General features: G+C 36.6%; 2 protein-coding genes across 3 annotated transcripts in view; one reads left to right on the top strand and one right to left on the bottom strand.

The window, feature by feature from the left end:
• The window catches only part of LOC140135720 (uncharacterized), a 233,856-nt gene that overhangs the window by 77,579 nt on the left and 143,021 nt on the right, over positions 1-13,256 (bottom strand). The gene's annotated exons all lie outside the window — the stretch shown is intronic.
• On the top strand, positions 832-12,985 carry LOC140135858 (monocarboxylate transporter 13-like). Its single transcript, XM_072157543.1, has 4 exons — positions 832-1,787; positions 3,268-3,408; positions 7,282-8,334; positions 11,686-12,985. The coding sequence occupies exons 1-4, from the start codon at positions 1,514-1,516 to the stop codon at positions 11,865-11,867; spliced, it is 1,650 nt and encodes a 549-aa protein (XP_072013644.1). The 5' UTR covers positions 832-1,513; the 3' UTR covers positions 11,868-12,985.

A 13,256-nucleotide genomic window follows, 5' to 3' on the forward strand; every position in this document is an offset into this window, starting at 1 on the left:
GGGTTTATCCCTCTGAATCTTACATTTGAAAAAGAAAAGAAAAAGGACCTCCTCATTTTCTTGAGCACTGTTGGAAAAGACCGAAAATTAACTAACAATGTTAATTTCACATTGAAGAAAAAAGAATAAAAAACCACCCTGGTCAATTCATGAAAATCCTCTGGAAGAGAACCAAAACATCAATTTTGTGTGGCCCAAGATACCATCTGTATACATAGAGTGATGTGATATCTGGTAAATGTGGTCACCCAATGGTCAATATACATGAATATTATTTTAAGCCATAACATTATATGCACACTTCAGCTAAATTTTAATTTAGTTTATATTCTTTACCAAAATGTACTAATAATATTAATAACAAGTGTCAGGAATGTTTTCTGGTCATTTTAAAGCAAAATATTATTTTAAATGAACAAAAGCTATTTTGGCTGCTTAACTGTGGAGATCTGGGGGGTGGGGGTGGATTGTCTTAATTAAGATATTAATGAAAAATATTCCCATAAATAAATAACACAATTCATTTCAAAGATCATACAATATGGCTTAAATTTCCTAAGAATATAAAATATAGAGCAGAAATAATTAATAAGCATGAATTTTTGTTTATTTTTGTTTATTTTTGTAACTTTGTTTTTTTGCGTTTTAACATGTATTTCAGTATCAGGCAGATTTAGTGATGTGCGCCCTTGATTTAGTTGCAGCTACTGCATTAGATATTAAAATGGTTATTTTTGCATAAATAATATTTCACAAAGGGGTCCTTTATGCATGTTGGCACTGTCAACAAATTTATGCCTTAATTTAACACAATGTTATATATGAGTTTATTTTTGTGTATGTTTAAAAGTACAAACCTAACCAGTCTATTCATAAAAATGAAAAATATAATCCTTGTGAAAATTTGTAGATTTACAGTAGACTCCAAGTAGTAAGCTGCGCACAAAAGGCTATTGATTACTCATGAGAAGGAAATTCAATTGAATTTTCCACACTGTCACTAGCACAACAAGCGTGACTGGGTCAGCTGCTCCATGCGTTACAAAATACATACAGAGTTGACAGTACATGAATGAAATTTAAGCTTTCTAAGAACGCATACGACCAGACCACTTTGGGCAGACTAGGGGTCATGTAGTTGAATCTCTGCATGGGGGAACATTAATGTTCATGTGGTAACTCTTCTTTTTTCTCTGATTTTGCAAAGTGTTGGTTTGCATAGCACATGGTTTGTATATTCTTGCCAGCACTCATCCATTACACCCTAGGGTCTATGCTGTAGAGCACTATCAGCTCTAGTAGCCTATGATGCAAGCTTTGAAACTTAAGACATTGATCAAATAAAGAATGAACACCATCTTGTCAACACTGCAGCATTATATTATGTACATGTATATACATTGTACCAGTATTGACGCATGACGGTATACATACATGTATACTGAGTGTATTGAATTAATTGCAGCTGCTTTCTATGTGATGTTTTGCATACACATGTATTAATACATCCAACATGCCGTATACAGAGCTTGACATCAATAATGCAAGTGTGGCAGATGCAATGTTAAATAAGGATACAACACAGCATGACAGACCTACTACTACTAATATAGACAGAGGCTGGGCCTGGATGGTGTTAATAGGGTGTTGTTTAAATCGTATGTTATGTGATGGGGTGTTGTCATCATTTGGTGTGTTTATTGTGGCTTGGCAAGAACAATTCCCAGGATCTGTAACAAAACTCACATGGATTGCATCGCTGGTTGTTGGAATAACACACATAGCTGGTAAGGAAATTATATAATAATTGTACTTCATCAGTCCATTTCTCTTTATATTGCCTGAAACCGCTTTGATATAAACATAGATTTGATATAAAGCGGTTTCATACTTCTGGAGGCATGGGGGGTGAGCTAGTCATCTGTTTGTGGGGACACATCCTTGTCTTGGCAATTTTCAATGGGATATTTGAAAATTACATTCACAGGCATTCACATGTGTTTCTCTGTGTCCATTATCAATTTTGGATACCCTCAGCCCCCAACTCAACACAAAAGTTGGTAACCATGCGTGTTACCAAATATTGCAGAAAAGGTACTTTTTTACCAGTAGTGAGGACCGCGATATAGGGCGATATTTAATTTGCGTTGTCCAAAAATTTGAATGCCAAATCGGCAAAATAGAAGTTATTTAATTCGCACTGTCCGTGACATTTGGAAAAGAGTACTTGGATATTAAAATCCGGTAATTTTATGTCAATTTTGAGTGTCATTGAAAATGGAGATTTGAAATTCTAGTCATTGAAAACCACAACAAAAGGGTTGTCTTTGACAAAATGTTGACCATGATTTTGCAGGAAAAAGAGGGGGTCTCTGCAAAGGGGGTCTTTGAAAGATTAAGTAATATGCATGGTTACCAACTTTTGTGTTGAGTTTGTGGGAGGAGGATCACTACAACTTGACAGATAGCAGTGGTATATTATTTTTATCAAAGGAAACTGTTCACAAAATTAGGCAGTTGGTGATCGATTTGGTTCAATGAAGAACATGTTTTTGATGGTCACATTTTGTAAAATTGCATTTGCACTACCCTATCATCAGCTTGGAACAAGACTTAGTCATCATAGGAAGAACCATTTGACCTTATGTCTTCCTAGTGATTTATGCAAAAGATTCATCAAAAGGCAAAAAGTGAGTGATTATTTGCAGAAAACATTTTGACCAGTCCCTAAAATATGTTCCTATTTTATTCCTACAGGTATATTGAAAGACAAAGATAAAAACAATTTATCGCGTCTGACGTCACCTGTCAATCAAACTCGAGCACGGTTTGTTTACAAGTGTCGTGATGATGACTTGCTGAACGCGGATTTATAACCGGGTGCCTTATTGTTAGTTTTGCACCTTTCGACATGCAAACCATCTCAAAAGTTAGGTCTTTATAGTGGGAAACTTTCTTTGGTGAAGGCACCATGTCCACAATGCCTAGAAAAGCTGCTTTTTGCCATGTAAAAGTCACGAACTTTTTCGCCATTTGCTGCTATTCCTTTTCTCCGATCAGCACCAGATAGATCGGTCTTCCTTTTACGCGCTGATTAACCTGTGTAAACCAATCAAGGATCGTAATTATTGACAGTGACATCAGACGCGATAAATTGCTTTTATCTCTGTCTTTAATTATAGGCAGTGCCTTATGCAGCATAAGACAGATCGTCATGGCAAGATCCATTCTGACCAGTCCCTTATATCTTCCTATTTATTCTTACAGGTCCCTTAGGTAGTGCCTTATGTAAAAGATTCAGCATAAGACAGGTTGTCATGGCAGGGACCATTCTGACCAGCATTTCATTTGTTGGAGCATCACAAGCCACCAGTCTCTGGCGTCTCTATGTCACATTTGCCTTAGCAGGTATGTAAAACCACCAGGAATTATTTCTGTAGTTTGTATAGCGTTTTACAGTAGGGGTAATTTTACCAAAAATACGGACCCATCTAAGAATTTTGGTTGATATAGTTCCATATTTTTACAGATTTTGTTTTGACACACAGCTCGCTACTAATAATTCAATTTGGTCAAAATTTATCATTTATTTGTAGGCACTTTAGTGTGGATGAGAAACACCTGGAAATTTTGTGTCACTGGATGACCTTATACAATGTGACCTAGTACCCGAGTGCTTTTGTGTTAATTAAACTAATTATTGATGAAAATTTCTAAGAATACTATAATTACAACTGATATCAAAGAAATCAATTCAAATTTAATAAAAAATGTGACCTGGATTACCAGAACAATGGCTTTAACCATGCCCATGTTGTTTATTAAACCTTCATTCATTTTAATTACAGTTATATCTACAAAATGTATAGTACATACATTTTAAGCTGATGGTAACTATTTAAAAAAAGGGTGTAGCTTTGAATTGATGTGATGGAATTCAATTTTATTGAATATCTAGGCTGACCGATAGATCGTTCTACAGTTTCAAGATTTAAATTAATACCGTAAACGTTCGCCTAATGGCGCTATAGGTTCCCTTGACATAAGGGCGACTTCAAAAAAAATGACTCCTTTCAGTTTCCACCCTATATTTGTAAATTGAAATGATTTTTAGAGCAGGTAATTATTCTTAAACATGAGTTATGATGCCCACCTTTCATTACCAGAACATTTTTTCTATGGCTGCTTCAGAAAAAAATATGAGAATTTTGATGCCAAAAATGGTCAGGAGGGTAACGTTTTTTTGGACATTGAAATTCAACATGAAATTTCTGTAAGCTATAGCAAAAGTAAGACCTATTCAATTTGATTCCTGATATTTGTTCCAGTAACATGTACCCTTATATTATAATTTTACCAAATATCTGAGTAATTTATCTTTTGTAAGTACCAAAAAATGTGTCATCTACCAATGAAGTCAACATTTTCAAAAAAGGGGGTCAAATTCTAATTTAGCAACAAAATCACTCAAGAAAGAATATTAATCAACAGCTGAAAATTCCAGTTTCCATATTTTGAATAGGTGTTCTGTTACCTTTCATTCAATGCTAAATTGATGTTTGTAAATTACATTTTCTTATTATAAATTTGAGTTCAAACTGTGTACCCTACGAATGTCAGGAGGGTAACATTGAATTTTATCCTGGATTTTGACAATGTTATTGCTGATGAAATTGAGCAATCATATTTTTCTGTTGTTGTATCTAGTGCAAAGAAACTAATAATGATGGAAACAGACATGCTATGTTACATGTGTCTGCTTCATTGTGCATTAAGTTGGTTGTCAGGAGTGTAACACCATTTTAAAGTTACACTCCTGACAACAAAAACAACATCAATGCACAATTGTAAAGTGAAATTTATGGCAATATTATCAATAATATATCATGTAATCATATAAACTAAAGTACAAATAACCAACAAAAATAAAAATCATGGTAATGTTAATGTGTTCTGTTCAAAAACAGGGCTTCACCTTGCCTAAGTACCATAACAGACACTATGTTTAGCCACATATTTGTACTTTTTATAACTAATTTATGTATAATTAATATATTTATGATTGTCAGCATTACTTTAACATCCCTAACAGTTATTTTTTAAACAATGTCAAATGTTTGTGATCATCAAGAGTTGCTAGTATTTACCACTCTTGGTGTGTCAGGAGGGTAACACAAAGTGAACAAAGTACATTATGTGACTTGGTGTTGAATTATCTTAGAAATGAATGAAGCATTAGCTCCACATTTTCAGAATGGTTAAAACAAGACTATGTTGACATTCTAAAGGCAAGTTTACATGGTGTTACTGATATTTATTTTGAATTGTCATTAAAATACTAAAAACTTGAGATAAATTCTTGCAGAAGGGACAAAACATTTCAAAGACACCCATAATAATTGTTGTAGAATGAGCTTTTCTATGTTTCATATTATGTTGGACAATCTAAATACTTGATTTCTAAACAAGACAAGGATTTTGAGATCCACAGAATAGCAATTTCCTATCAAAGTTGGCACGTCAGGAGTGTAACACCAATGTACAAATATGGCATAAATACATTTTGGATCCTGCAGTGCCATGTCATACATTATGCTATGAACTTGAAACTTTTGGAATAGTTTCTGACAGGTATTGTTTATAATGTAGGTATGTTAAACAGTTTAACTACAGTTAATTTTTTTGAGAATGAAAACTTCTGCCCCTCAAGTGAGTAAAAATCAGTGTTTTTAATATGAAAAATGATATTTTTTCAGTTTTTGATGGTAAAGATATACTTTAAAGGGTTTGTTTGTCTTTAACCATGTCACAGATTACCTCTGAATGTTACAGTAGTGTTGATAACCATTATTTTAGATACCTAAAAATCAAATAAAGTTTTATGTGACTTTTCTTACAAAGTGGGTATATTCTGTAGTACATGTACCATAAAAAAATAAATAGATGCTTTCAGACTGTCCCCTCAACTGTTTCACAAACTTTAACATACTAACTTCAAAGTAACACACAAAAATCACTTGAATAGCGAATTTGAATTTTCGGACAAAATGTCCCACTTTGGAGTCATTTTTTTTGAAGTCGCCCATAATTGGATTTTTAGACACAAACTAAAAGTGCCCTCCCATAACAAATCCCACCAGCAAATTAAGAGCACATATCCTTAATTTTTGTTGGTATTTTTAGAGGTGGGAGCTCTTTATTTGTACATGAAATTTACCCCAAGCAAAGGACCCCGGTGCGCCATTAGGCGAACGTTTACGGTATTATGGTCCGAGAAGGCATAGGGACAGACAGCATGCATGTGAAATTTTCCAAAAGGTAACGATCGAGAAAAGAACAGATTAACTTTATCATGTTTGTCTGAAATTGTCTCCCTATGCACAAGTGTGTATATTGCCATTACACTATTTTATTATGTTCTTGATTAGGTATGAGATATAGAGTTATAAATTTAATCATAGTACAAATAAATTGTCTTGATTCAATCGTCTATACTGTGTCCATACTTGTGTTCTCTTCAAATTATACTTATTTATGATGATTTAACTACCAAGACACTTATTGCCCACTCCAATCTTCATCCTAAATGCAAAAATTTCATTTGTCGTTTAACTTTATTTAAAAACACAGGTATTAATGCAGAAAATATATGAATAATCAATGAAAATAGAAATATTACAATGGTGATAATTCCATGGCATCTCATCTTGCTTGGGTCAACAAAAAAAAATATGTTTGGCTGCCTTCAGCAACTGACCAAAGAAATAAGAAATCTTGGGTGAGGTTTTTTATATTTTCACTAATTCACTAATTTTATTCATAACATGCATATTTCATTTAAAACAAGAAGTATTACCATTTAAATTCAGTCCAAAACCCCAGAGTGTTTGGCAGTAAAATGTTCAAGCATTTTTCAATATTAGCCTTTTCAAAATGGAGGGAAAATGGAGGAAGAGACCATGAAAAAAAAAAAGATCGACCTACTGACCCTCCGAACTTTTGTCTTGGAAGGGCAACCAAACAATTTATTTGTTTGGCCTTATACACAGACAGACATCAAGTTGTGTATTGAAGTGGAACAAGTGAAAAATACCATATTGCATTTAAAGCCATAATGTACGATACCCAAAATTTTGAAATAATATTAGTAATAGCTCAACTGTCAGGAAGAGGTTCTGCCCATTTTAAGCAGAAATAGGGAGGTAAAGTGGTTATGTTGGTGACATTTTTGTGACAGATGTGATTATTAGTATTTTTCTTTCTCTAACTTATTTTGTGCAGGCCTTGGATTTGGTTTGACGCTCCAGCCATCTTACGTCGTGTTAACATACTACTTTGACAAAAGACTTGCCCGCGCCAATGGAACTGCGTTTGCTGGTGTTGGTGTTGGAATATTTGCAATTGCACCATTTTTTCAAGTTATTATTGATTTTTATGGCTGGCAGAGTGCCTTACTCATAGTCGCTGCAGTCGTTGGTAATTTGGGTGTATGTGCTGCTATTTATAGGCCCTCAAAACTTGAAATTGAAAGCAGAACTAGTAAGCAAACAGAATCACGTCATTTTGAGTTAAAAGATATTGGTGATGTTGGGACTAGTCATGATGAAGAGGAGCAACCTACTTCAGGAGCCCAACTTCCTCATAGCAACCGAGATGATGTCACCACTAGTGATGAAGATGGACATTCATCACCAGTTAATGAAGAGCATGATAGACAAGTTCATACAGCCTTAAAATCAAACCGCTATGAACAAATTGAAGATAAAACTCTCTCACAACCAAACAGTGCAATACAAATTGAACTACATCAAGTTGGTGCCAATTCAAATTCTTTCAAACAGGGTTGCAAGTGGATCGTTTTAGATCTATTTGATTTTACGTTGCTAAAAAACTTTTATTTTGTACTTCTGTTAATTGGCTATTTTCTCCATGGCATTGCCTATAATATTTTCCTCATGTTCATATCAGCAAGAGCCGTTAATACCGGTATATCTGAACTCAATGCTGCCTACCTGTTATCGGCTATCGGTGTCAGCTCTATAGTATCACGACTGACACACGGCTATATCATAGATTATCACATTATGAGTGCAAGTGTTTTGACTGCACTTGCATATGCTATAGCTGGTATATCTAGCCTGTTAAATCCGGTATCGGACAGTTATCCACTGCTTATATGCCTATCGGTAGTAATCGGTCTTACGAGTGGTGTGTTTAATTCAACAGTACCGATAATAGCTAAGGAATATGTTGGTGCTAAGCAGGTGTCTGCGGGTACAGGGTTGATATTACTAATCATAGGAGTCTCATTGATGTTGGGTGCATATGTAACAGGTAAGTGTACCATATTGTCAAGGGCGAAAACTCTCTAGTCCAAAGGTTCCCTAGTCTGAAAGCTCCTTAGTCCGAACGTTCGCTAGTCCGAACACGCAATTTACCATTCGCTAGTTCAAATTCTGAAAAAGGTTCGCTAATCCGAATATCGGATTCTCTAGTCCGAGGGTTCGCTAGTCTGAATAATAAATAAGGTTCTCTAGTCCGAATATAGAATAAGGTTCGCTAACCTTAACCCTAACACTAACCCTAACCCTAACCTGAACCTTAACACTAACCCTTATTCTATATTCGAACTAGGGAACCTTTGGATTAGCGAACTTAATTTTGTTTTCGGACTAGCAACCCTTCGGACTAGAGAACCTTTGGACTAGCAACCCTTTCTACTAGAGAGAAGTCACGATTGTCAAGACTTCATGGAGGGATTATCCAGTTTTATTCCATAAACTGTATAATCCCGGTCTTGACTCTAGGCTATCTATGAGTATGCTCACATGAAGGTATTATTAACTTATGCCCAATGAAATGTGGCAAGATTAAAAATAGTGTAGCTTTGCCAGGGGGGCAAATTGGCCCCCACAGAAATTTATCAGGGATAAAAAGGGGATGACAAAGAGTGAAGTGTCCTTAAATTGACTAAAAATGGGACACAAAATTGACATGTGGGGGTGAAATTTTGGCTTTGCCTCCTCAATAAAATCCTGGCTGCCCCACTGATTAAAAATGTAATTTACCATTCTAAATGAACATCAATGTTCTGTTAATATGATCCTTAGTAAGTGTATCATGGGTCACCATTAATCTTTTGGTTTTTTTTTCTAATTCCTTGAGACATGCATATATATGTATTCAGGCCTGGGAGGGGTATTCAAGTTTAGTTTGGGTAGCGATGAGCCACTGAGACTTTAAAAAGTGGACCCATCCACATTCCCCAATTGTTCAAAGAAATATATGGACCCATCACTATACCACAGGTCAAAGTTTTTTGAAGAATATTTATGCAAATTGAAAAAAAAATTCTGCAAATTTCAAAACTTTTGGTTACAGTTAGTCAAATTTGAGCTATTTGGGGGGGGTGAATGACCTATCCAAATACCAAAATTGGTCTAGAAAAAGGAATCATTGATATACTAAATAGACTAAAATGAGACCCATGTTTGTGGCACATCCTTGTACATTCATTTGTACTTAGTCCCGTGCTTTAGCAGCCCCGGTACTCAGGTTAATTTGATTTATCAAAACATATACCGTTTCCCTTTAAGTTGTTGCTGTCATATGAAAGACAATAATAACCTTTTAATTGTTATACCCGCATGCGAAGCATGGACGGGTATATTGCCATTCTGTGGTTTCTTCTCCTCCTCCTCCTCCTCCTCCTCCTTCTCCCATCAAACACATCATTCTGTCAAGGCTAGCGCTAAAACTACAAGGGCCCCAGGGCCCATATGTGGTACACTTATGGGCCCTACCCGTCAAGTGCCTTTTTGCCCATCTTGGCCCCAGAGGTCAAAGGTCACGGGCCCCAGGGGCCCAAATGTAAAAATACAAAGCACGCCGTTTCTCATCAAATGAAGCAGCCTCAGGGCCCTGAGTTGGTCCAGTGATAGCCCTAGAGGTACTCTATATTTACAAATATCCAAGAGCCCCATATGTTATATATTATGGGCCCCATGGGCCCAAATGTTAAAATATGGTGCAACAGATTGACAAGCCTAGCTCTAAAAGTACAAGATCACTGGGGCTCATATATGGCATATGTATGGGCCCTAAGTTGTAGATGTGCCTTTTGCCCACTTTGGTCCCAGATTTACCAGGCCAGGGGCCCCTGGGGCCCAAATGTTAAAACAAAGGGCCGGCCGTTTCTCGGCAAATAAAGTAGCTACAGGGTTCAGATTTGGTACACAGATAGGTCTTTATTATTATATTGTCATATGTATATATAACCTCCATATGTCATATAATATGGGCCCCAGGGCCCCAAATGCTAAAACATAGGGCCGGCCGTTACTCAGTGAATAAAGCAGCTACGATGCCCAGCTTGAGTTTACTGATAGCACTTGAAAATTATACTTCAACATATGTACATGAGCCCCATAAGTCAAATATTATGGGCCCCAGGGCCCCAAATGTTAAAACAAAGGGCCGGCCGTTTCTCATCAAATAAAGCAGCTTCAGGGCTCAGAGTTTGTACACAGATTGCACCTGAGAATTATATTGTTATATGTACATATGAGCCCCATGTGTCACATAATATGGGCCCCAGGGCCCCAAACGCTAAAATATAGGGCCGGCCATTACTAAGTAAATAAACCAGCTACAGTGCCCAGCTTGAGTCTACTGAGAGCACCTGAGAATATACTTCAATATATGTTCATGAGCCTCATAAATCAAATACTATGGGCTCCACCAGGGCCCCAAATGTTAAAACAAAGGGCAGTTGTTTCTCATCAAATAAAGCAGCTTCAGGGCTCAGAGTTTGTACACAGATTGCACCTGAGAATTATATTGTTACTAACACCCACCCCATACACGTAGGACTAAACAGATCCACAGAGAATAGTGTAATTATAATATAGATGGCATCAACGTTAAGGCTGTTCCAGTTAAATTACATTCCCATTGGCTGTTCCATTTAATTTACATACTCCCTCTGAAATGGCCACAAAATAGGCTGTTCCATTTAATTTACATACTCCCTCTGAAATGGTTGTTCCATTTAATTTACATACTCCCTCTGGAATAGCTTTCCCATAAGAAGTATATTGTTACTAACACCCACACACCCATCCACCCCACACACGTAAAACTTAACAGACAGATCGTATTATATCATAATAGGAAATACCAGCGTGAAGCGTTAAGGCTGTTCCATTTAAATTACATACCCATTGGCTGTTCCATTTAATTTACATACTCCCTCTGAAATGGCCCCAAAAAGGCTGTTCCGTTTAATTTACATACTCCCTCTGAAATGGCTGTTCCATTTAATTAACATACTCCCTCTGGAATAGTTTCCCCTAATCATATTGCATAGCCTCACTGTGAGTAAGAGATACTGACAACAGCAACCTATGGAGAGTAAGAGAGACGACTCCCCTGAGAGGGGACTTTGTGCAATTTCTTTATTTTAAGTGCTATGACAGTGCAACCTACTTTCAATTAAAGCTTGTGACTTGGACTTTCACTTTTTACACATTTTCTGCCCAATTGGGCGACTTTTTACAATTTCTTTATTTTAAGTCCTCAGCAAATAAGGACTGTAAGTTTGGGTACACCGATAACATGCGGGTAAAGCCGTATTTGTGTACAAATATATAGCCTTCTAGTTTATTTTGTGTTTCATTTGCACAGGTGTTCTTGCTGATGCTACCGGTAGTTATGACATCCCCTTCTACTTGGCTGGTGCCTGTTTTCTACTCTGCTCCCTGCTCATATTCACTTTCCCGGGTATCAAATATCTGAAGCGTCGTCAAAGTGGACCAAAACATGAAAATATTTCACCTACAAATGGTGACGAGCAAGAACTTTCATGATGAGACTCGTCATTCATCAAGTGACTAGATTCTAGTGCCATCATCAACAAGAAATGTTTTTGTTGACATGTTGAGAGAAATTTGCCAACTTTTCAACAACATATCAACATAAATTGCCAAATTGCCATGCATGCCAAAGCTGTCTAGATTTACAATACAGCGATGAATTCTACAACCCTAAAATAGTATTAATTCATTAGTCATGCAACAGCAAGTCTTATGGTATCTGACATAAAAAATGCATCTGTGCAATAAAAAATTATATTTTCTACACTGTGCCATACATTTGTTACTGCTCACTTTTTGGTTACTCAATTCATCCAGTATTAAAAAATACCTGTTTAAGTCGGATTCAGACTCCACATCACACGATGCTACGATGCTTTTTTTACACCACAGCATCGCGCAATTAAATTTAAATGTACTGCAACGATACACTGTGATCGCGATGAAAGTGTTTCATTCTTCCTTAGTTAATCAGGCATGAGAATGCACATTCATGAAAAAGTCTGGAAATTGTTTTAAAAAGCTGAAAAGCATGTGAAATTGAGCAAAAACACCTGAAAATAAACAAAATTGCATAAATTTTGACATCACAAAAGTCTGGTTTCAGTGTTTTGACTGGAAATTCTCAAACAGCCAATCACAGACATGCACAGACTTAATATTGCAAGAGAGAGCAAAAATGTTCAACTCTCATCGCCAATGAAAATGATGAGAATTTTCACCGCCGAGCTCGTAAAAACCAAGCTCAGATATCATCACGGCCATGCTGCACGATGTGGAATCTGAATTGGACTTAACTGAGTAGGTATGAGAATAGACTGCATTACAAAATGACACGAGGCAGCTAATTCCCAGGGGCTAATTCAAGTAAACTCCTCAACAAAAGTTTGGAAAGTTTTTTCAAGCATCTGTATCTGAAATTATTTGTGACATATTCATATTGTGTTGCATATCAATGGATAGCTACAATACTACCCTTTACAATGACACCTCATTTGAAACAATAACATTTTCCACGGCTGAGTACACGCCTTGTGAATGTAGTGGGGTCTCAAACAGAATTTGCCAAATTGAGCATGATTCTGTGCAGCAAGCTGTAATCCCATATCTTCACAATCACAAAATGACACTGTTCGCCCCACAGAGCCACGGTAGTCAACGACTACCTACAGAATATGGGAGTAGAGCCAAAATGGCCTGCCATCAGGCCAAACCCGGGGGCAAGACCTCAACCCGATTGAACACTTGTGTGACCAGCTAAATCGTGCTGTATGTGCCAGAGAAGCCCATATGCAACCACATTGAATGAATGACTTGCGATGAATCCTTCTTGAAGAATGGAATGCCATGCCACAGTAACATGTAACCAGGTCGGTGAGCAGC

The sequence above is a fragment of the Amphiura filiformis genome, chromosome 1 (assembly GCF_039555335.1).
Source record: "Amphiura filiformis chromosome 1, Afil_fr2py, whole genome shotgun sequence".
Taxonomy (NCBI): domain Eukaryota; kingdom Metazoa; phylum Echinodermata; class Ophiuroidea; order Amphilepidida; family Amphiuridae; genus Amphiura; species Amphiura filiformis.